A 21,832-nucleotide genomic window follows, 5' to 3' on the forward strand; every position below is an offset into this window, starting at 1 on the left:
GCTGAGGGAGATCCTTTGCCAGAGCTCATTCCTGTGGGGACACTGTCATTCCCAGAAAGGAGCAGCAGCGGACACCCTCCTCTGGGTTCCACCCAGCAGCCTACCTGGCTACCTTGGCGCCGAGGCTCCCCGTCCTCGCTCTGCTCATGCGGTCACAGCCGTGCAGTCGCCAGAACACGAAGGCCCTGCTGTGGTTGAAATGTGTTCTCCAAATTTCTCATGTGGGAAACTTGATCCTCCGTGACATTTTAATGGTGTGTAGAGGTGGGATCTTTGAGAGGTGATTGATCATGTGAGCTTTGCCACGTGAATGGATTAATCCACTTACAGATCAATGGTGATGAGTAAACAGGTCGATGGCTGTAGAAGCCAGAGCTCTCTGGCATGTGGTGTGACACCTAGGTTGTGATTTGCCAGAAGCAAAGCCGATGTGACTGCTGTTCTCGAACGTCCTTGTCTCCAGAACTGTGAGCTAAATAAACTTCTTTATAAACCTCCTGTTCCTAGGTATTCTAAGACAGCACCGTGATTTCTGAACCTGTCCTCCTTGGAAGGGACGTTCAGGTGTTTCCAATCTTTATCAAACTGTTCCATCCAGGAAAACCCTGTCCCTTCCGTTTCCTGGATGTGCCATAGTATCTCTCACCTGCGTTCCTAGACACTGGCCTTCTGGATCACAGGGAGGGCATCTCTGTGGTCTTAGGAGACACTGCTAAATCGCCGCCGTGCAAAGCTCAGGCTGAGGGACGCTCATGATGGTCACTGAAGTTCATTTTCCTTTACATTTCAGAAGTGGAGATTTTTCCAAAAGGGTCTATGTGGGAAGGCTTAGTGGGGGGTGGGGAGAGAAAGGAGGAAAGCCTGCAGAGGGGAAGGACAAAGACCAGAGGTGACATTGGGGCTCCGGGATTCCCTTGGTTCAAATTCTGTTTTCACTGATGAACAGCTGGAATCCTAAGCAACCTGTATCATTTTTCCTGCCTCTTTCTTTCTTATCCATGAAGTAAAAATGCATTGTGATGGCTAAATAAATTACTTAGAAACGTGTTGAGTGCCCCGGGTTCAATTCCAATAATAATAATAAAATAATAATAATAATAATAATAATAATAATAATAATAATAATATACTTATGCTGCTGCTTAGCAAATGGCAACAAGAGGTATTGGTGTCTTGGGGCTTGGGAGACCTCCTGCATTACTCCTAAGTAATCGATTTCTGTGGGTAGCAGGGAGCTATAGAGAGTTTCAGGCAGGGGAGGGATCTCACCGTTGCTTACTCTCACATTCCTCAGATGGAAAGTGTAGTGATGATCCCTGTCCCCTTCCCTGGGTGGTGCTGTGGAGGGGACAGAGAGTGGATGGCGGTGCTGGTGAAGGCACAGAATTTGGAGAACAACCCTGTGAGGCACCACACTGCACCCCAAAGGGACCCGGGAGTGCAGAGAATAAAGGATTCTCTATTCTCTGAGGCTAGGCACAAAGAGCTGGGAAGGAGGCTGTGACCACACCCTTTCTGGTCCTCCATGACTGGCTGGCTCCCCAGGTGGCCACCCCCAGCCCCATGTCCCACAGCCCCCACACTTTCCCGGTCCCTTTGGGGTGCAGTGTGGTACCTCACAGGGTTGTTCTCCAAATTCCAGGTTTTCTCAATGGCAGGGGTAGGGGGTGGGGGGAGGAAGTGACACACAGAGTCCTCCTCCATCTGATGACTAATTGGCCACACCCTGGGGTGGACTGTGGGTTTCTACCAGAACAGAGTCCCTATTCTTGGAACCTGGCGGACATCCCAAGGGATCCAGCCGTCCACTCCCCCCAGCCCCCCGCAGCCCTGGAAATTCCAGAGGAATTTCCTCTGGATGAATCCTGTCCTCGTGTCCTGGACCCTTCTCCCTCGTCTGCGCCCCGTTAGTGGCTGCTCACCCCCCCCCACCCCCCGCCCTCCAGGAAGCCCGATGGGACCCCAGGGTGAGCAGCGCCCTCTCTGGCCGGCCCCAGCCTGCCCACCGTGGGGACAGGGCTGAGTCCCACTGGGCTGCCAGCTTGGTGGCGCTGGGGCAGTGACGCTCACGTTAGGAAGCGGTCACTTTCCCGTCCTAGGGCGCCTACCCTCCAGACCCCGGGAACCAGGACAGAAGGACTCCTGAGCCCTCGAGGCTGCCGGAGCACCGCCCTCGGGAACAGCGGCTTCCCAGGTTCCCCGTCACGTGGTCCAGCCGCCCCGCCCCCTGCCCGCCCCAGGGCCCCCTCCGGGGCCAGACCTGCGGCTCTGCATTCCAGCCCCGACCGCGACCTGCTGGGTCGGCCCAGCCCTGCCTCCTCCGCGGAACTGCGGCCCGGAGGGCTGGCCACCTGTCATCCCCAGATCAGCCACTGCAGGAAGTGTGTCCCTGAATGAATGAACAGCTTTGGCCATGACCTGGTCTCTGATGTTGTATGTCCCTCAGTCCTTCCCCCTCCTCAGCATGCACAAGTGTGTCCCTCGGTTTTGTTATTATTATTATTAGCATTATTCTTTTGGTACCGGGGGCTGAACCCAGGGGCACTTAAGTACTGAAGAACGTCCCCAGCCCTTTTTTTATGTCTCATTAGAGGCAGGGTCTCCCTGAGTTGCTTAGGGCCTCGGTAAGTTGCTGAGGCTGGCTTTGAACTTGAGATCCTCCTGCCTCAGCCTCCCGAGCTGCCGGGATTACAGCGTGCACCACCGCACCAGGCCAAAATGGCCACTTTGGATCCGTTTTGAGGAGATGTTTGCTGGATGGACGCAACTCAAACAAGAGCGAGATAGGATTTTTAAATAAGTAGAGATGCATGGGGTGAAGAGAGGAGAGGACAGCATTCCAGCAGAAGGAACAGCAGGTGCAAATGCCCGGTGGTCAGAGAGAACCCGCGAAGTACCGAAGTGAGGGAGACTGGCAGGCTGTTCCTAGCATTCGCTTCAACGACCCCTCTCAGAGCCTCTGGTGAGTCCTCACAGTCTCAGGTGGCCCAGAGGAGAGCAGAAACCAGGCTGGGAGAAGCCTGGACCCTGAATGGCCACAGGGAGCAGAGTCTCCCTCAGCTACCTGCACCGGACCAGGACGGATGTGGTGTCCCTTCTCACGGAGCGGAGGCACCAGCACCTGTCAGCCGGGGCTGAGTCAGGGCAGCGTGGCTGGGAGGTGGAGCGTGGTGTGAACGAGGTGAGGGACATCGGCAGGTTCGGGACAGGCCATGTTGGACCTTGTGGGGCCACAGGACCACGTTCTGTGATGGGAGGTGAGTGGAAGTGACAGGAATGACCTACAGCCCGTGTCCTCAAGGGAAGGCAGGGAGCCTTTCTTCAGGCTGTCCCCATCCCGCATCTGGGCCGCGTAGCGTCCTCAGGAAGGTGGAGCCTCAGATGACCTCCCCCGAGGAGCCCCAGTTCCCTGGTGCCGTGGTCTCATCTCTCATTCACTTATTCATTCAACAACCGTCATGAAGCCCCTCTTGTGTGACGGAAGTCACGGGGCTGGCCGTCTAATGGACAAGAGAAACAAATGTCCACACAAAGACTTAATGATGCAGTCTGGTAAGTGAGACTGTAACCAAGGGGTGACATTTACAAACGGGGTAGCCAGGAAGTTCTCTCTGGGGAAATTTGAAGTTTTTCCCAGGGGACAATGGAGGGATTGTCACAGTGTCCCCTTGCCTGCTGTTCTAAAGGGCAGTGGGAATTGCCGGAGCGTTGGTCAGCGGACGACTGGACGAGGCAGCGTCTGCAGTGTCGCCTCTGGGACGCAGCCAGGCTCTGGAGCTGTGGGGCAGTCCCCTCCCCACTGTCACCCAGAAGGAAGTAACTGACTTCTCCTTTGACCACAGAGGGAAGGGCAGGAAGGGAAGAGGTTCAGCAGGACACTCAGGTGGGAAGGATGCCAGGGGCTCTCCAGCAAGTCCTGACCCTCGGACAGACCAGGGAAGGCCTCCCAGGGCGGCCACGGAGTCGGCAAGGACACTTGTGGCTGCTGGGGATTATTACTACTGCTGTTTGTGAAAATTAGTATTTAGAAGCTGGGTTCGGTGGTGCACACCTGGAATCCCAGTGGCTTGGGAGGGTGAGGAAGGAGGATCGGGAGTTCAAAGCCACCCTCAGCAAAAGCGAGGCCCTAAGCCACTCAGTGAGACCCTGTCTCTAAATAAAACACAAAATAGGCCTGGGGATGGGGCTCAGTGGTTGGGTGCCCCTGAGTTCAATCCCCAGTGTCAAGAAATAATATCAGGATTTTGAGCTGCGTTGTCTAATACAATAGCCACTAGCCACAGGTGCCTCTATGCATTAAAATTAAAATGAATTAGAGTTAAAGAAGCTTAAAAGCCCAGTTCCTCAGTTGCAGTGTTCACATACCGAGGGGCACTAGTCTGGAAGGTGACCTACGACTACGGACCCAGACCATTTCCACCAGTGCAAAGTTCTACTGGGAGGTGCTGACTAGGCCGGGCTCTGGAATTGGGCAGACTTGACCTGGCATCATGCAAGGCTGTGTGACACTGGTCAGGTCGCCTTCCCTCTCTGAGCCTCACTTTCGTCCTCTATACCTGAGCACAATGCCATTTACCTGACAGAGAAGGGGAAGGGGGCCCTGGCTCCAGGGAGGGGGCCACGGGACAGTGCAGTATTGGACACAGAATTTCAGAGCCAGGTGGCCCGGGTCAGTGACCATGCTTCACATTCCACCTGTGTGACCCTGGGCGAGTCACTCCACTGCTCTGAGCCTCCCCGGCTTTGTCTGAAAAATGGAGCTGCGTCCTCCTGTCCTCAGTGGGCGCAGGAAGGAAGCACACTGCATGGGTCACTTCAGGTGCCCAGGTGGTGGCCTTCCCCTGGAGCGTCCTCAGGGACAGGATTTGAGCTCAGGTGGGGACAGTGATTGCTAATCGATTTCCTGTGTCAGGGGCTTCGCGTTGGTCGGGGAAGCACCGAATGCTCTCGGATGATAGATCCGCACAAGTGGTGAAGGGTCCTGCCCCCGCTGTCTGACAGCGTCACAGGTGGGGGGTGCTGGGCAGGGCCCACCACCTGGAAACCGGAGCCATCGGGAATGTCAAGTGCTCTGTTTGGACAACAGGGCGTGCGTCAGTCAATAATAAGAGTACGAGTTGCGTGAGATTGCAGGAAAATTCCCAGAATGAGACTAAGGATGCAGTGGAGACAGGCCCTGAGGTGCGTTTCAGTGTCTCCCAGGATACAGACCATGGTGTATTCCCCAACCTGAACAACGAGAAATATTTATCCCATGGTTAACAATTTACACTAGCCCCCCCCCACCCCATCCTAAAGCCACAACCCTGTACAACTCCTAGCTACAGAGAAACAGATGCTGTGCCCACAGTACAAGGACCACCCTGTGTAGCTTCTGGGATCCCCCCGAGGACAAGAGGCTAATAAAAATACATTCCCCAACCAGGAGACCCTCCTTTGCCTTAAGCAGAAACTTAGGATGAAACTGGAAAACACATAGTTAATATTAATGACAAGTGGGTCGAGGTGCCAAGCCTGTTAAAGTTTACAAAGACACAGGAATTGGTGTGCGTTGACCAAAGATCAAGGAAGTTCTTTAAGAAAGCAGTTGATTAGGTCACACGGAGAAAGGAGATTACCTTGGAAATTAAAAATAGAGTAATGTAAAGTTAACGTAGATCTATTTTAGAGGCACTTCAGAGTGGTAGGCTTTTAAATATAGACTTTCACTACTTTAAGTGTGTTTTACTGGGATTTTAGTTTAGAAGTAAGAACGCTCACCAATAATCATAAGTACGCTTTAAAGTTAAAGGTTAATGAAATAATTATAGGTATGCTTTAAAGTTAGAAGTGCATAATAGGTCAGGAGTCGTGTAGTCTAGCTGCGTCGCCTAGCACCTAGTGATTGAGAAGTGAACGTAAAAGGTGAATCGTGATTGTCTAAGGTTACAGAAGAATATTTTGAACAATGTACTCAATATCTAGGTAATCAATGTATGTCAGGAGAGATTGTAACTCTTGAAAATTATGTAAATCAAAAAGTTTTGGGCTGTGAAGCTATCCATTAACTACCTGAAAAAACACCTGTAAGAAAGGTACAAAAATAAAGGTCCCTCCAGGGGCAGGGAGCTGTCTTCTGGAGGCTGCTCCTAACTTACAACCTGTCACCAACTCTTCTTCTTTCACGGATGCCACTCCTCCTCCAGGACCCCTGGTCCCTCACTCCCCCAGCCAGGGCTGGACCTTGGCACACAAGAGTCATCGACGATGATGTCCCCGATGCCTGCCATCTGTGAGGCTTCGCTGGTGAGACCAGTCCCCTCCCTGTCTAATTTCCATCTGATTTCTATATGTGCCATGGATTTCTGGGGGCTGTGGCCACCTCCCCATCTTCTCTGCATTGGGAAAGTTTCTTTTTTTTTTTTTTAAGGAGCAAAAACGACCTCAATGTACATAAGACATATTTCAGGATCTGCCCAGCCGATGAGCGAAGTCCCCCAGCTCTAGGAGCCGCACAGAAGGGCTGACCTGGACATCAGCTGGCGCTGTGTGCGGCCCCACGGCCATGGCGACGGAACCAAGGGCAGCGCAGGACCATCAGATGCTCCTCCAGGGCTTTGGAAGCAGGGACGGGGCGGCTGAGCTGGGCTGCTCCCTTGAACACAGGTGTTAGGGACGGAAGGTCTCTCCCCACGTGGATGGAGACGGTGCGACACCCTCGTGCGGAGACAGAGGGCGCGCAATGGGAAGCCCGTGTCCTGGAGAAGGGGACAGAGGCGCGGCGGTGACAGGCTGAGAGCAGCAGCCACGCACTTCTGCCTCAGGTGGTGGCAGATTGCCAAAATGGCCACGCATTCAACCCCTCTCAGCAACAGGTGGAGTCGGTCTCCTCACCCCTGCAATGGACCGGCCAGTGACTTGCTTTGACCAGCAGAATGTGGCGGGAATGATCGTGTGCCAGTTCTGAGCTTGGACCTCGAGCGTCCCTGCAGCACCTGCTCCCCCACCTTGGAGCCCTGACTCTGTCACGGGAATGAGCTTGGGTCACCTGCTGGAGGGCAAGTCCACATGGGAGAGGCCTGAGGTCGGTGCCTCAGTGGAGGCTGTCCTAGTCCCGACAGCTCTAGGCAGCCCATCACCTGACTGTAGACGCAGGAACAAGCCCGGCAGCGTCCAGAAGAACTGCTCAGCAGAGCTCAGCCCAAACTGACCGACCGCCCACAGAATTGTGATTAAATAAACGATTGTTTTCAAGTTGCTTTATTTTGGGGGTCATTTGTTACCTAGCAGATGCTGACGGATACACCTAGGATTCTTAGAAATCCTCCTGGATCCTAATATTAAAGTCTTCCTTTACATTTATTTTTATTTATTTGTTTGTTTATTTATTTTGCAGTGCTGGCACTGGAACTCAGGGCCACATGCATGCTAGCCAAGCACTCTGTCCCTTAGCTGCACCCCAAACTTTAACCCCACCCCTTTTTTTGGTACCAGGGATTAAAACCCGGGACTCGTAGCCACTGAGCCACACCCCAGCCCTTTTAAAATACTTTATTTAGAGACAGTGTCTTGCTGAGTTGCTTAGGGCCTTACTAAGTTGCTGAGGCTGGCTTTGAACTTGTGATCCTCCTGCCTCAGCCTCCTGAGCCGCTGGGATGACAGGCCACAGTATCTGGCATCCCCCGCTGTTTTGGGGGGTTCCGTTAGTGAGTTTCTTTTACTTGCAGCTCCAAATGTGGAAGAAACACAGACGGCCTGCTTAGGTAGCTTTCAAGGGCTTGGTGAGCTGGACGGTCGTGGCCCGGGCAGTTGGCAGGACAGAGAGGAGCAGTCCTGGGCTCTCGGCAAATCATCAGGGAACTAGGAGGGAGGAGGTCCCCGAGGACCCCCTGCTCAGGAGCTTGTCCTGTTCCCTGAGCCAGGATTTCCTTTCACCTCCCCGAGGTCACGGGCCAGCTGCACGCTCGTCACCTCTGTCAGTCAGTGCTGGGATGAAGACAGGGGGACAGAGGGAGAGTCACTGTCACCGTCAGACCTGAAGCCCTAGCCCTGGTGCGACCCGACTTGAGGCCCGCGTCTTCAGCACTGTTCAGTGACCTCGGCGGAAGGTCCCCACGTGGCTCCTTCCCTGCTGGATGAGTGGCACCGGCCCCCACACTCCCTGTCCCCCTCCAGGCCTTCCCTCCGGGCCACTCAACCTCATCTGACCCACTCTCCAGGTCTTCCTTGCTCAACGTGGGTATCACGGGCATCCCCGAGCGGGACACGGGGTCCCCGAGGGACTCTTCATGCTTAATCCCCTGGGACTGCAGCCCCCGGCACAGGGTGGGCTGAGGTAGGTACGACGAGGGGACCGGGCAGCCCCTCCGGGTCCCTGGCACTGCTTCAGGTGCTGTGAGATCCAGCCCTCTTCACATCAACCCTGGGTGGTGGGTGCTTTTATTCTGGTCCCACTTTGCAGATTGGCCAACTGAGGCACAGGGTAAGTGCCTGCCTGGTGGAGCCCAGGCACCCAGCTCCAGTGCCTCTCTGTTGCCTGATGTTGCTTCCTGAACTGATGAAGCAGCGGGGCACATGGGAGGTCAGGGTGACCCTCTCTGATGGAGTCCTTGGCTCCTTCTTTTTTTAGTACCAGGGATTTAACCCTGATGTGCTCTTACCCCTGAGCCACATCCCCAGCCCTTTTTATTTTTATTATTTTTTTTAAAATTTTTGAGACAGGGTCTCATTAACTTGCTTAGGGCCTCCCTAAGTTGCTGAGGCTGGTGTCCAACCTGTGATCCTCCTGCCTCAGCCTCCCTAGTCACTGGGATCCAAGGTGGGCACCGCCACAGCCGGCTATTTAGGTCTGTCTCTATGCAGAGGGAGCTCTGTATGTGGTGGGGGCCAAGTGGATGGGCCCAGTGGTCAGGGAAGGGACAGCTGTACCATAGGTTCTTCCTGCAGAAGAAGACCGCGACGCCGAGCAGCGTCGCACCGCCCACGCTGGCCGCCACGATGAGCCCGATGGCAGATGCCCCTGTCAGGGTCAGGCCGGGGTCGTGCCGAACGGGCCACGCAGGAGTGGGCTCCACGTCGACTTCTGGGGACCAGGGAGGAGCCAGGGTGCAGAGCTGCCCGCCCTCCCGCACATTCCCACTCCCGTCTTCCACCTCTGGGTCACCCGGGACCCGGCCTCCACCCACCAGGCCTCTGCCAAGCTCCTCCCCGAGGGGTCGCCGCTTCCTGGCCCCCACCCCCCAGCTGGAAGCCGCAGGGTCTTTCTTTTCTCTTTTCAAACTTATTTTTTTTTACTTATTTATCTATTCTTTCTATCTATCTGTCTGTCTGTCTATCCGCTTCGCAGGCGCGTGCTGGGGCGCAGAGGGGAGAGAGGGCTGGAGCTGGGACCCGGTGCAGATCCTGTCCTGGGCTTTCATCAGCGTCAGCCTCTTTCAGCCTCAGCCACAGCTGGCCTGCTGGAGGGAAGGACAGACGACACTTTGGCTAGAAAGGGTCTCACAGAGCCGGGCGCGGAGGTGCACACTTGTAACCTCAGCGGCTTGGGAGGCTGAGGCTGGAGGATCTCAAATTTGAGGCTAGCCTCAACAACTTAGCAAGAATCTGTCTCAAAATAAAAAGTAAAAATGGCTGGAGAGGGGGCTCCGAGATTAAGCGCCCCTGGATTCAAGGATTCAATCCCTGATCCAGAAAAAAAAGGGGGGGGGCTCCCAGGCTTCTGGAAGGTGCTCAGGAGAGCCCTGAAGTCCACCGCAGACCAGCCGGAGTGCAGCAGGGGTCCTGGGTGGGGGGGACTCACGTGGCTCAGGTGGCAGCGAGACGGTCACAGGGTAGGAGGACAGCAGCTGCTGGCTGTTCCTGCCCGTGCACACGTAGGTGCCCAGCAGCTCCCGGGACAGTCGCCGGATGAACAGCTTCTCTCCGGTGCCACAGAGCCTCCCGTCGAGGGTCCAGGTCAGCTCGGGCTCAGGGTCCATTGTGACCGTCCACGCCATGATCACCGAGAAGTTGAGGTCGCTGTAGATGACGCCCCGGACGGTGCTGGGGGATGTCCACAGCTGCACTTGCCTGGGGCTGTCTGTGGGAACAGGGACCAAGGCCACCGGGTGGAGGCCGCTCAGGGAGGCTGCACTCATCCATCCACCCGCGAAGGAGCCCCGAGCCCCTGGCCTGGGGTGGCGCCCGCTGAGACCACAGTGGACAGAACTTTTGGTGCCCCGACCCCTCGCCCTCCCCACGACTGCCAGCGCCTGGAGCCCCCAGGGGCTCGGGTGGGAGCATCGGGGCTTGTCCCACACCAGGCCCTGAGCTGCTCAGTGGGGTTGCGCTCCGTTGCCATGGTGATAACCAGCCCCTGCCTTCTCTTCCTGTGCACCCCCAGCCCTTCCCAGCTCCCCAGCAGTTAACCATGGGCATCTAATTCGGGGTGAAGCAAATCGAGGACCCTGGGCTCAGCAGCAAGAGGACAGACAGCCGCCTCATGGAGTGGGAGAGGGAGTGGGGGGATAATCAGTGGACCGGTGGGTGCATACATAGCTGGGGTGAGGTAAGAACTGTGAAGACAAAGATGGGGGTGGGTTGGACTGGAGGTGGGGCGAGCCCAGTTCAGGTCAAAGAAAGGCAGATCTGAGAGGTCGTGAGACCCTGTGGGACCCCCTGGGCTGTGGGGAAGACTTTTGTTGTTGTTGTTGTTGTGGCCCCAGGGATTGAACTCAGGAGTACTCCACATCCTTTTTATATGTTTTTGAGACAGGGTCTCACTAAGTTGCTTAGGGCCTCTCTAAGTTGCTGAGGCTGGCCTCAAATTCGAGGTCCTCCTGCCTTAGCCTCCGGAGCTGCTGAGATTATAGATGTGTGCCCCGCACCTGGCCAGGGGAAGGACCTTGACTCTGAGCGAGGTGGGAGTCTCTGAAGAGGAGGGAAGAGGGCTGGCTTAGGTGTGAAGGGCATCGCTTTGGCTGCCACGGGGGAAACCGACTTTACGGCTGCAGGAGTGGGAAGCGGGGAGTGAGCGAGGAGGTGACCCAAAGGTCCGGCGTTCCCTTTCCACGATTTTTCAGGGAAAGGGCTTTGAGATCTGGGGATCCTGGGGCCAGGCCTCAGGGACGGAGAGGGATACATCTGGGATTTGAACTTGGGCCGCCTGACATTGTGGCACATGCTGGGACCTCCACCCAGAGCCCAGGTCCACCTTGAGCGCAGTGTGAGAAGTGAAAAGGACCGGGGCACAGCCAGGGGCTCCTGGAGGGCTTCCTGGAGGAGGCGGTGCCCGGCTGAGCTCGGAGCAGGAGAGGGCGCCCAGCAACGGGAGGTGTGACCTCCACCAAGACAGCCACCGGCCCTGGGGTCCTCCGTGAGCCAAGTGCCACTCATGGCTTGTCGGCTGCCCGTGGGAGGTGGAGCCGTCTAGAAGGTGTGATCAGCATTTAAACACGAACAGAAACACCATCAGGGCATCAGGCACGGCCAGCTGTCACCTCGCAACCCGCCCCCTGCCCTGGGGCTGCACTCACTGTTGGAGCGTCCCTGTCCCCTGCTGGTTCCCAGCACCGTGGCATCGCTGTCCGCATCTGTCACATTGGTGATGAGCAGGGGGCCCCGGGAGCCCAGCCACTCCCTGCCCATGTGAGCCGGTCCTCGGAGGCCCTCGGGAGAGACCACGGCTGCCGGCTGGGCCTCGCGCCCTGGGAACCGTGAAGCGGTGCGGAGGCCATCGGGGCTCCCGGGGACAGGCGGGCGGCCACCGCCTCCCTCTGCCAGGGGCAGCTCCAGGGACGCAGAACAGGTGCTGCAGGCGAGCAGGGTGCCTTGAGGTGGGGAGGAGGGACGGGGACACAGTGAGATGCTGCCCACACGGGCTGGCGATGGCGCTGCACAACCATCAGAGCTAGACGAGGTCCCTGGTGCCACACGGGTCACAATCCAGCCGTCCTTGAAGCCACCCCGCAAAGCACCCAGCACTGCCGTGCCACGGTCACGGGGCCAGCACCTTTCTCTGCTCTGCTTCCCAAAAGGCTGACTTCCCTGGGCGACGGCCTGGGGTCCCCTGGCCTGTTGCTGCTGGCTGGCTTCTGCCCGTGGGTGACTCCTCTCTCCCTCGCATTAGACCGTCTGTTTCTTGCCTCAGCCCTGATTGCTACGACTATTATACCCCATGACAGATAAGAAACCAGAGTCAGGGAATGTCAGACAGCTGTGTCTGATGTCATAGGTGTGACAGTCCGTTTTATAGGCAGGGAAACCAAGGCACAGCAGGCTTGAGTCTCAGACTTGGGGTCTGTCTTAGTCTGTCTTGTGTTGCTATCACAAAATACCCGAGGCTAGTGCTTTATAAAGATAAGAGGTTTATTTGGTTCTGGTGGCTGGAAAGTCCAAACAACAAGGTTCCACACTGGTGAGGGGGCTCCTTGGCTGTGTTGCAATGTGGTGGAGAAACAAAGGGAACCTCCATATGCAGAAGGGGCCAAGCACACAGGGTGGATTTGTTTTATGACAACCCACTTTTCTTTCTTTTTTTTTTTTTAATTGGTACTGGAGATTGAACTTGGAAGTGCTGTACGACTGAGCCATCTCCTCAGCCCTTTTTATTTTCTCTTTTGAGACAGGATCTTGCTAAGGTCTTGCTGAGGCTGGCCTCAAACTTGTGATCTTCCTGTCTCAGCCTCCTGAGCTGCTGGAATGACAGGCATGAGCTACCACACCCAGCTCACAACCTGCTCTTGACAGAACGAATCCAGTCGTAGGAGACCTCACCCACTCCTCCCTGCTCCCCAGACACGGGCATCACATGGAAGGATGATGCTCCCATGATGTAATCATTCCCCACTAGGCCCCACCTCTTAAAGGGTCCACCACCCATTTCTCATTCTCATGCCCAGTGAGGAGGCCTGGGGCAACCTACCACCCTCTCCTCAGCTCAGCTGCAAATCACCAGGACCTGACCCGTCACCTGTGCCTCCTCTCTGCGACTTTGCTTCCTCTGCTTTTCTGTACCTTGCTTTGAGACTTTTCAAAAATGCATTGGCACATATATGTAGCTATATATAATCTATAGTTTTGTTGATGCAGAATCCATAGGACATATCATTCACTCAGCCCCACATGTTCATCATTTTGAAATCACAACGGGTTATACACCAGTGTGCGGTATGGCGTTTAGAAGCATGATGGGATGATATCTGATAAGCGATAACATCGTCTTTTCTTTCTAAAGGTTAATTAATTATTTTAATTGGCGAGTACAAATTTATATATTTATGGTGTACCACTTGGCGTTTTAAAATATTTCTCCATTGTGCAATGACTCAACTGAGCCAATTCCCACATGCATGACTTCACAGCCTGTGACCAGAACACTTAGAATCCACTCTTTGCATCAACAATTCAAGTGTGCAACTGAGGGGCTTTGCATATCCCCACCACCTGCATTCTAGTGCTCAAAGGTGACCATTTGGGGAGGCACATTTCCCTTGAGGATTGTACAAACATCATCACAATCAATTTTAGAACATTTTCATTACCCCCCAAAGAAATCCTGGGCTGGGCACCATGGGGCACCCCTATAATCCCAGCTGCTCAGGAGGCTGAGGCAGGAGGATGGCAAATTAGAGGCCAGCCTGGGCAACTCAGTGAGATCCTGTCTCAAAAACTAAAAAGGGCTGGGGACGGAGCTCAGTGGTGGAGCCTTACCTGTAAGCTGTGTGAGGCCCTGGGTTCCATCCTTAGCGAGGGGTGCGGTCAGCTGGCCCCTGTTTTGCCCAGTGGCACAGCTGATTGGCATTGGACCCGCGTTCCTTCCGCACCTACTCATGATACCGAATGCGAGTTGTCTCCCGGCTTGACCATGTCTATGAGCATCTGGCTCTCTTTCTTAATCTCCTTCTTTTTAGTGCTATTTAAATAACCGCGTTTCTCTAAAGTAAGAGTTCTGGAATCATCTATGCGGTTCCAGCTCTGAAATCTCATCCTTTGTCTTCTTAAAAGTTAAGAATAGTTAAAAATAAAAAGTCTGAGGACAAAACAAACCAGGAACCTCTGTCCCCAGCTGAGGTCTAGCCCCGTGGGGCTCCCTCATGGCCCTGCCAGCTCCCAAGGCCTCGGGGAGGGGACTGGGGCTCCTGGGGAGGAGAGGGGCGGCAGGGCCCCCAGTGAGGCTTCTTTGAGGAGACCTGGTGCATGTCCGAGCAAGGGTGGCTTGAAGGGAACTTCTTGGAGACCTTGGAGTGTGGGAGAAGGGGACTCAACCTGTACGTCCCCAGATGAAGGACAGGGTAGGTGAAGCTCACGGGGACAGGCGGGATGCACATGGCCTGCGCATTCCTTCCTCCCTGCCCACGGCCTCAGGGTCCCCGAGGACAGCTCTGACTCGGGGGAAGGACACAGAGAGAAGAGGCCCACAGAGTCTTGTCCTCACAGGCTGAATTGGGGACCCAGCAAATCTTGAAATTGGGTGATTTGGGGTTTAAAAATGACACAGATCTGGACTTTTTAAGGCCTGGAAGAGAGGGCAACTCATTTATTATCTAGAGGCCCGCGTGTGGTCTCTGCAAAATGTGGTCTCAGTCGCCAAAGGATCCAGCCTCAAATTACTCACTTTTCTGCCACTTCCAAGCTGTGTGAGCTGGGGACGGCACTCACTAAACCTCCCTGAACCTCGGTCTCTTCTTCTGTGAAATGGGGATCATACGGCCCCTGCCCGAAGGGGTTATATTCCTGCCTGGAAAGCCGCAGAAGGGGCTGGCCGTCGACGTACTCAGGTACAGTGACCGCTTATCACCGTTACTGCTATAGTTTATTATTCTTATTGTTTCATTGGCTCGTGGACAGCTGCGGTGAGACAGGGTGCTCTGGTGGAAAGGGTCTGGGCTGGGATTCTGGATTCCGGTGGTGCCATCGACCAGCCCCTGCTGTGGTCTGGAGTAGGTGCCCTGTCCCCACTCGGTGCCTCACTGTCCTCCTTGGTAAAGGGGTCTGTAGTGTCGCCGGTTGGGCTGGAGGGGGTGTGGTTCAAGAGCGCTGTGAACTGGCTGCCTGGTCTTTAAATTGACCAGAGCAGGGTGACGTTGACTGTACGGAGACTCTTCCTGGGGATGTCCCCCCTTGTCCCCAACCCATGGGGAATCGATTTCTCTCACTCACCTATTAGAAGCAGCTTCTTCCAGGCAGGGCTGTGACCGGAGCGGGTGTCCGGAGGACACTTCATGACGCTGCGCTGTGCCTGGGACTGAGCTGGGAGCGTCCTGCTGGGCGCTGCAGCTCAAGGTGATGGGTGGCACCGCAGTTAAGCCGCCGGGCCCCGCCCACAGCCCCGGCCCCGCCCCGGCCCCGCCCACAGCCCCGCCCCGGCCCCGCCTCCCGCTGCCTTTAGGAAGCCACTCCAGCCCGGTTTCCCCCGTCCCTGGTCGGTGGTAGTGGAAGGGCGCAGGGAGCCAGGGATTTCCTCCTCCTTCCCCACCCCGCAACCCTCCCTGGGAGAACCGTGTCGGTGCGAGGTGAGGCCAAAGAGCCTTCTGCCCGCAAAGTGGAACAATGGGCAAAGGTCCCAGGTAGGTGGCCGCGGGCCCAGGGGGCTGGCCTCCTGGCTTCCGGCGGAGGCTCTGTGACCATTGGCTCTGAGCTTCAGCTTTTGTCCCCTGTAAAATGAGGATGCAGCCAGGTGCCTCGTCGAAAGCCCGCAATCCCAGAGACTCAGGAGGCTGAGGCAGGAGGATGGCAAATTCAAGTCCAGCCTCAGCAATTTAGCAAGACCCTGTCCTAAAATAAAAGATAAAAAGGGCTGGGGGTGCAGCTCCTTGGTAAAACACCCCTGGGTTCAATCCCAGAACCCAAATAAATAAGTAAATAAAACTAAAAAAATTAAAAATAAAAATAAAAAATAAAATCTAAAAATGAGGGTGTTAATAATAGAGCCTGTCCCAGAGGCAGAGGGACTTCAGTGTTAGGGCCAGGGTGCATGTAGGTGCTCAAGGAAAACCGGCAGCTATTAAAATAATGCTAATTACTATTATTGGTATCCAGGGTGCCCCAGAGGCATGTTCAGAATTACTTTACTAGGACTCTGCTCATACTATATCCTGAAGTTAGATACTGGAAGGATTAACCAGAAAATCTCCTTTTCCTGACCCTACTGACTCTCCAGGCTCATTGCTTCCTCCTCAAATTAATAGAGGTTGTAGAACATGCAGAAGGTCCTGGGTTTCATTTCCAGGAATGAAAAAACAAAGCAAAACAAAAAATTTTTCTACTGTTCAAATGAATAGCTGGTGTTTATTGAACACTTACTGTCTGCCACGCACATCGGCAGCTTTCTTGCAGCTGTTGCCTGATCAAGTCCTCACTGAAACCTCCCAGGGGTGGCTATGGCCATTCTTCACTTTCCAGTGGCTCATAGAGGCTAAGTATCTGACTTTGCACAGCTATTCACAGTGACTTCCTGTCAGTTCTTGGAGGGAGCCACCTCAGGGCCTTTGCACTTGACATCTCTGCTTCTTAGAGCAGAGTCTTGTGGCTGTGTCTTGTGATTCTGGTCTCAAATCAGATGTCATCTCCTCAAAAAGGCTTTCCTAACAGAACCGCTGCAACTCAGCTACCCGGCTCCTTGCTACTGAGCCACGTTCCCCCCCCCCCACTTCCCAGTGTTTTCTTGCATGATCTCATTTATTGCTTTGTTCACTTGTTTATCATCTGTCTCCTTCTTCCCTCCCTGCCTTCCCCAGAATGTCAGATCCAGGAGACAGGGTTTTTTTTCTGACTCATAGCTGTGCACATCATAGAGCCTCATCATATTTTTTTTTAAGTGAATAAATGAACAAGTGAGTGAGTGAGTGAGAGTGTTGGGATGAACTCAGATCTGTCTGACTCACAGGCTTGTTTTTCCTTCCTAGAGAGGTCCAGGCTCCACCCAGGGGCAAAGATTCACCCCCGAGACTCTGATAATAGTCATTACCCGGAGACTTGGCTATTTATTAGCATTTGCCAATCAGTCACCTCTTTATGGCCTGTCTGGCTGCTGCTGGGTGCTGGGCCGGCCAGGAGACCATGAGAGTCTGGGCAGGTAGCTGCAGGGTGCGCAGGACTCTGGTGTCTGCTCCTTCCCCTTCACCCTGTTTTATTTTATTTTTGGAACTGGGGACTCAATCCTGAGCACTCTACCATTGAGCCCCATCCCCAGTCCTTTTATTTTTTGTTTAGAGACAGGGTCTTGTTAAGTTGCTTAGGGCCTCACTGAGTTGCTGGGGCTGGCCTCAAACTTGTAATCCTCCTGCCTCAACTTCCGGAGTCATGGTACACCACCCAGGTAGCCGCACTTGGACTTCCCTTTGAAAAATCCACACCCTGGGGGCTTCAGAGAGGGGAAGGGCTCAGGACTGACCAATCAGAACGCTTCACACCCCCTACCACCACCACCACAGTGGCAGGGGCCACGTGATCCCCATTTCACAGAAGAAGAGACCGAGGCTCTGGGAGGTTTAGTGCCCTCCCCAGCTCACACAGCTTGCAAGTGGAAGAAAAGTGAGCAATTTGAGGCTGGATCCTTTGGCAACTGAGGCCACATTTTTCACAGACCACACGCGGGCCTCTAGATAATAAATGAATTGCCCTCTCTTCCAGGCCTTAAAAAGTCCAGTTCTGTGTCATTTTTAAACCCCAAGCCACCCAATTCCAAGCTTTGCTTGGTGCGCAACCTGTGTTACCCTACAGTGAGGACAAGACTCCGTGGGCCTCTCTCTCTGTGTGTCCTTCCTCCCAGTCAGAGCTGTCCTCTGAGGCCCTGAGGGCGTGGGAGGGGGGAGGGCACATGCAGGCCACTTTCACCTCACAGTGAATGATGGTGTGACTGTGGGCAACCAGAGCATCTCGTGTCCCAGTGATGGCTTGAGAGTGGGGCAGCCAGGAGGGAGCAATCCTGGGGCTTTTATTGGAACTCTGGGGAACAAGGCATTTAGTTTTCTTTTGAATTTGCTACTGGAGGGATGTGGGTGCAGCTGCTGGCTCCATCTTTCTCCTACGAGTAGAGAGACGGCCTAACAATGAGGCCAACATATAGGAAAGCAATCGTGTCAGTAGAGAGACTTCTGATGACATCATTCAGACGCCTAGATTCACCCGTGCCTGAAGTCCACGCGAATCCTTGTGTTATTCTCATCTAACGTTCCCACTGTTTTTCCTGAACCAGTTCCATGTGGGATTCAGCTCCTCGCATCCAAAAGTTTCAGCTGACTGAAAGCAAAGATGAATAGTGATTCGAGAGGATGAGACTCCCGATCGAGGGGAGACGGAGGATGGATAAGGGACATAACAGTCAAACTGACCCCAGAGGGAGGAGGAGGCCTGAGCAGGTCGGCATTTCCCACCACTGCAGAGCTCCAGCCGGCCCCTGCGGTGAGAGACCAGCTCTACCTGACCGAAGCTGCTCAGGGACCCAGGGACAGCTCCCTGTTACAAAGCCTGCCTCGGCGAGTTTCAAGCCGCTGGGAGAATCCACGTCCCTCCAGACTCCCTTCCCTGAGCCATGTCAGTGTCTCCAGCAACTCTGGAATGCCACCCTCTCTCTGGGTGCTGGCACCCAGGGCCTGGTGTCTGCTCGGTGCACTGTCCCGCTGGGCCACCTCAGCCTGAGGGGACACTGTCCCTTGGAAACCCTGCGGGAAGGCAGGGCCTGCCTCCCACTCTCTGTGGGAGGATGGAGTCCCAGTTCTCTGGATTGGCAGTAGGAGGTCACAGTGACACTGAGCCACCTTCGTTATTCCCCACTGTGTCCCCTCTGTCCCCCTCCCACTGTCCCCTTCAGAGGCCCCGTCACCTCCACACACCTGGGCCCGGAGCTCTGCCCCTCCGCGGGCCACAGTAGTTGCTGAATGAAACCTGCGAGGCTGAGGGTGGGACCCCTGCCGACACCCCAAGTGTGCTGCCCTGGCTCGCTGGGTGGCCTCGAGCCCTCTCCAGAGCCGGGCTCTCTCCTGACCCTTCCTCGTGACTGCACGCACCTCCTGCTCTGCTCTTTGCACGTGTTTTCCTTTAAATGACTCACAGAGAAGCTCCCCCAGGTTTCAGCCTCTGTGAAGCTGTGTGCCAACCGACGCTTCAACCAGGAAACAGACCCACAAGACCCGTCTGTCCGCGTTCTGAGTGAAGCTTTCTGTCTGGCACGCCGCCAAAACCTCTCCGCCTCCCTCCTCCCCCTCCAGGAGCAGTCATGACAACTGCCCGCATGGACAGATGGACAGAGATCTTGACCTTGAGCTGGCAGCTGTTTTTTTTTTTTTTTTTTTGTGCTAAGGATTGAACCCAGGGGCGCTTAACCCCTGAGCCCCACCCCCAGCCCTTTATTGTATTGTTTTTAGAGACAGGATCTCCCTGAGTTGCTTAGGGCCTCGCTAAGTTGCTGAGGCTGGCTTTGAACTTGTGATCCTCCTGCCTCAGCCCCAGCGTGCGCCACCCTGCCTGCTGCTGGCCGCTGTTCTTGACACAGATGAGCTTTGGGACCGGCTCCTGTGACTTCAGACTCCACAGCTCTTATCTCTCTCCAGCAGCCCTGTGAGGCAGGTGCGGCCCTCTCCCTCCTACTGCAGCAGAGGAAAGGGAGGCCCAGAGAGGTTAAATGACCGATCCAGGCCACACAGCTGCTCAGCGGCTGGGCAGACCCAGCTGTTGGGATTGGAGCCTGGGGTCTCCGTGTAAAGGCCCAGGTTTTAAAAACCTTCCAACATCTCTAAGTGGTAGAAAAGATTGTTTCCACTTTTCACACAAGAAAATAGAGATACATGAAGCTTCAGTAAATTGTCCAAGCTCTTAAGAGGCAGTACCAGGGTGTCGGGGGGTCGACAGCCAGCGTCTCACTGGGGGTTCTTCTTCCCACCCAGGAGGGTGTAAGCCACCCGAAAACTTAAAATCTCAAATAAGTAGTGAATAACAAAACACAAATTCTCAGAAATATATATACAAAAGGCGAAGCCCCTGATAGATCTCGTCCACATGGGAGCTGGAACCAGACAGAGTCAAGATGGCTCCCGTTGTTTATTTAAGAGGCACATCAAAGGCAGGGGTAAGGTTTCAGGGGCAAAGTCTCCCTACCTGATTCTTGCAGTCAGCAGGCTGATTGGCATCTTGACAGGTCACACCCTTCTCAGGTGCTTGTGGGCCACGGCAGAGCAGGATAGAAACCCACACTGTCCCTGGCGATTGACTAGAGGAAATGACAAGTGGCCCTTCCCAGACACCAGATGTCTCTACCCGGGAGGCTTCCACGCCGGTGACCCATGTGCAGCCCATGGACGGCTCCTTTCACTAGGGTTTAGGGGAGGCTGGCTCTGTGGTGGGTCAGGGCATCCTAGCAGTGCATGGGGTCTCTCAACGAAGCCAAGTTGTCACAAAGCAGCTTGAAGGTCCACTGGGCTGATGGCCACACCCTCCCTCTTGTCCTGCCAGGGACTGGATTGTGGGAAGTCCTATCCCTGGGTCACTTTCCATGGCCAAAATGCCCCTGTTGTTCCCAGTCAAAGCTCCACCCTGCCCCCTCCAGGGGTTTTGGAAACATCTGCCTTCAATCTGGTCCTCCGATGCCTGAGGATGAGACGGTGCTGATGTCCCGGAGCTAGGGCCTGCGGGAAACCAGGCAGCGCAGACCCCCCTTCGAACCCCAATTCTTGCGATCAAGTTGGAAAGATCTCGGACATGTCGCTCGGAGTAACAGGAATGGATAGGAAAAGGGAAAGGGGACACTGTCAAGGGAGGGAGTGGGTCTTCTCAGAGAGGACAGGGACAACGTTCCTCTTCTGCCCTCCAGTTTTACTGGGGATCCCAGAGAAGTTTCCAGAACCAGCGCTTGACTTTTGACTGACATCAGGATGACGTCAGACTTTCAAGTCCCCACTGCCAGGCAGCTCTGTCACCTTTGCCCATGCTGACAAGTTCTGATTGGATTCTTTTTTTGCATTTCTGGGGATTGAACCCAGAGCCCGTGTCAGGCAAATGCTCCCCTCTCGCCCGCGACCCGCGCAGATATGACAAATGGGGTTGAAACGGGCTGGCTGCCACATTAAGCTAAAAAAGGCAGCAAAAAAATCACACAACACAGAAAGTAGTGTCCAGATAACTGGGCAGGATGGCTCTTTGACCTTGAGGGTCAAGTTCCAGATGGAAAGAGAGAAAGCGCTGGAAAGAGGGCGTGAGACACCCCCCCACCCGGCCCTTGGTTTATTTTATTGCTGGGACATCAAAGACAGGGATAAGGCTTCAAGAGCAGAGTCTTGCTTCCTGATGTCCTGGCCAGCAGACTGATTGACATCTTGGCAGGTCACAACATCCCAGGTGCTGTGAGGGGTCCTAGGCAGAGCTGGAGGAGGGGGTCAGTCCCTGAGGGGGTGCTCCAGGGAGCGCAGTGCCGGGCCCTCCCCCTCATGTGGCTACTGGGCTCAATAGTCCACACACAGCCCTGGACGGCTGGGGACACTCTGCCACTGGGCCAAACCCCCGCCCATCTAATTGGCTTCTTAGCCATGCGTTCCTACAGACTGTAGGTTAGGAGGACTGTCCCCATCTCCCAGGGTTTCAGGATCAGGTCACAAAAGTCTCCTTCAGAGCAACCTGGGTTCCTCTTAGCACTATTTGGGCCTGTGTTTCTCTGGCAGTTTGCTGAGGAATGTGACATGGCCGGTCCACAGAGGCCAGGCCGGGCTGCAGGGGATTGCTTCTTGCAAAACAGAGCATGCGGGGCCAGCCACGTGGGCCCATTTGACAGAAGCATTCTCTTAACTCTGAGTTCCCACCGTCCCCCTTGCCTGTCCCCTAACACCACACTTCCTGGGCAAACATCCTGCAGGAATAGACGGCCTGTCCCCCACACCAAGGACTG

General features: G+C 54.9%; 1 protein-coding gene and 1 long non-coding RNA gene across 4 annotated transcripts; one reads left to right on the forward strand and one right to left on the reverse strand.

Moving 5' to 3' along the window:
• Nucleotides 1-7,223: 7,223 nt before the first annotated feature.
• Nucleotides 7,224-15,215, reverse strand: Igsf23 (immunoglobulin superfamily member 23). Of its 3 annotated transcripts, XM_027945942.2 has the most exons (5): nucleotides 15,118-15,215; nucleotides 11,493-11,786; nucleotides 9,779-10,057; nucleotides 8,908-9,061; nucleotides 7,224-7,965 (listed from the first exon to the last, which is right to left on the reverse strand). In XM_027945942.2, the coding sequence occupies exons 1-5, from the start codon at nucleotides 15,179-15,181 to the stop codon at nucleotides 7,956-7,958; spliced, it is 801 nt and encodes a 266-aa protein (XP_027801743.2). In that variant the 5' UTR covers nucleotides 15,182-15,215; the 3' UTR covers nucleotides 7,224-7,955. The 3 variants fall into 3 exon arrangements, with proteins under 3 accessions (XP_027801743.2, XP_027801744.1, XP_071460255.1); XM_027945943.2 differs by lacking the exon at nucleotides 8,908-9,061; XM_071604154.1 differs by lacking the exon at nucleotides 7,224-7,965 and having other exon boundaries at nucleotides 8,600-9,061.
• A 170-nt stretch (nucleotides 15,216-15,385) lies between these two features.
• On the forward strand, nucleotides 15,386-19,774 carry LOC114101027 (uncharacterized). The gene is made up of 2 exons (XR_003584205.2): nucleotides 15,386-15,524; nucleotides 18,155-19,774. It is a non-coding gene; the product is annotated as an uncharacterized lncRNA (long non-coding RNA).
• Nucleotides 19,775-21,832: the final 2,058 nt, after the last annotated feature.

Source organism: Marmota flaviventris, chromosome 18 (assembly GCF_047511675.1).
Source record: "Marmota flaviventris isolate mMarFla1 chromosome 18, mMarFla1.hap1, whole genome shotgun sequence".
NCBI classification, from domain to species: Eukaryota; Metazoa; Chordata; class Mammalia; order Rodentia; family Sciuridae; genus Marmota; species Marmota flaviventris.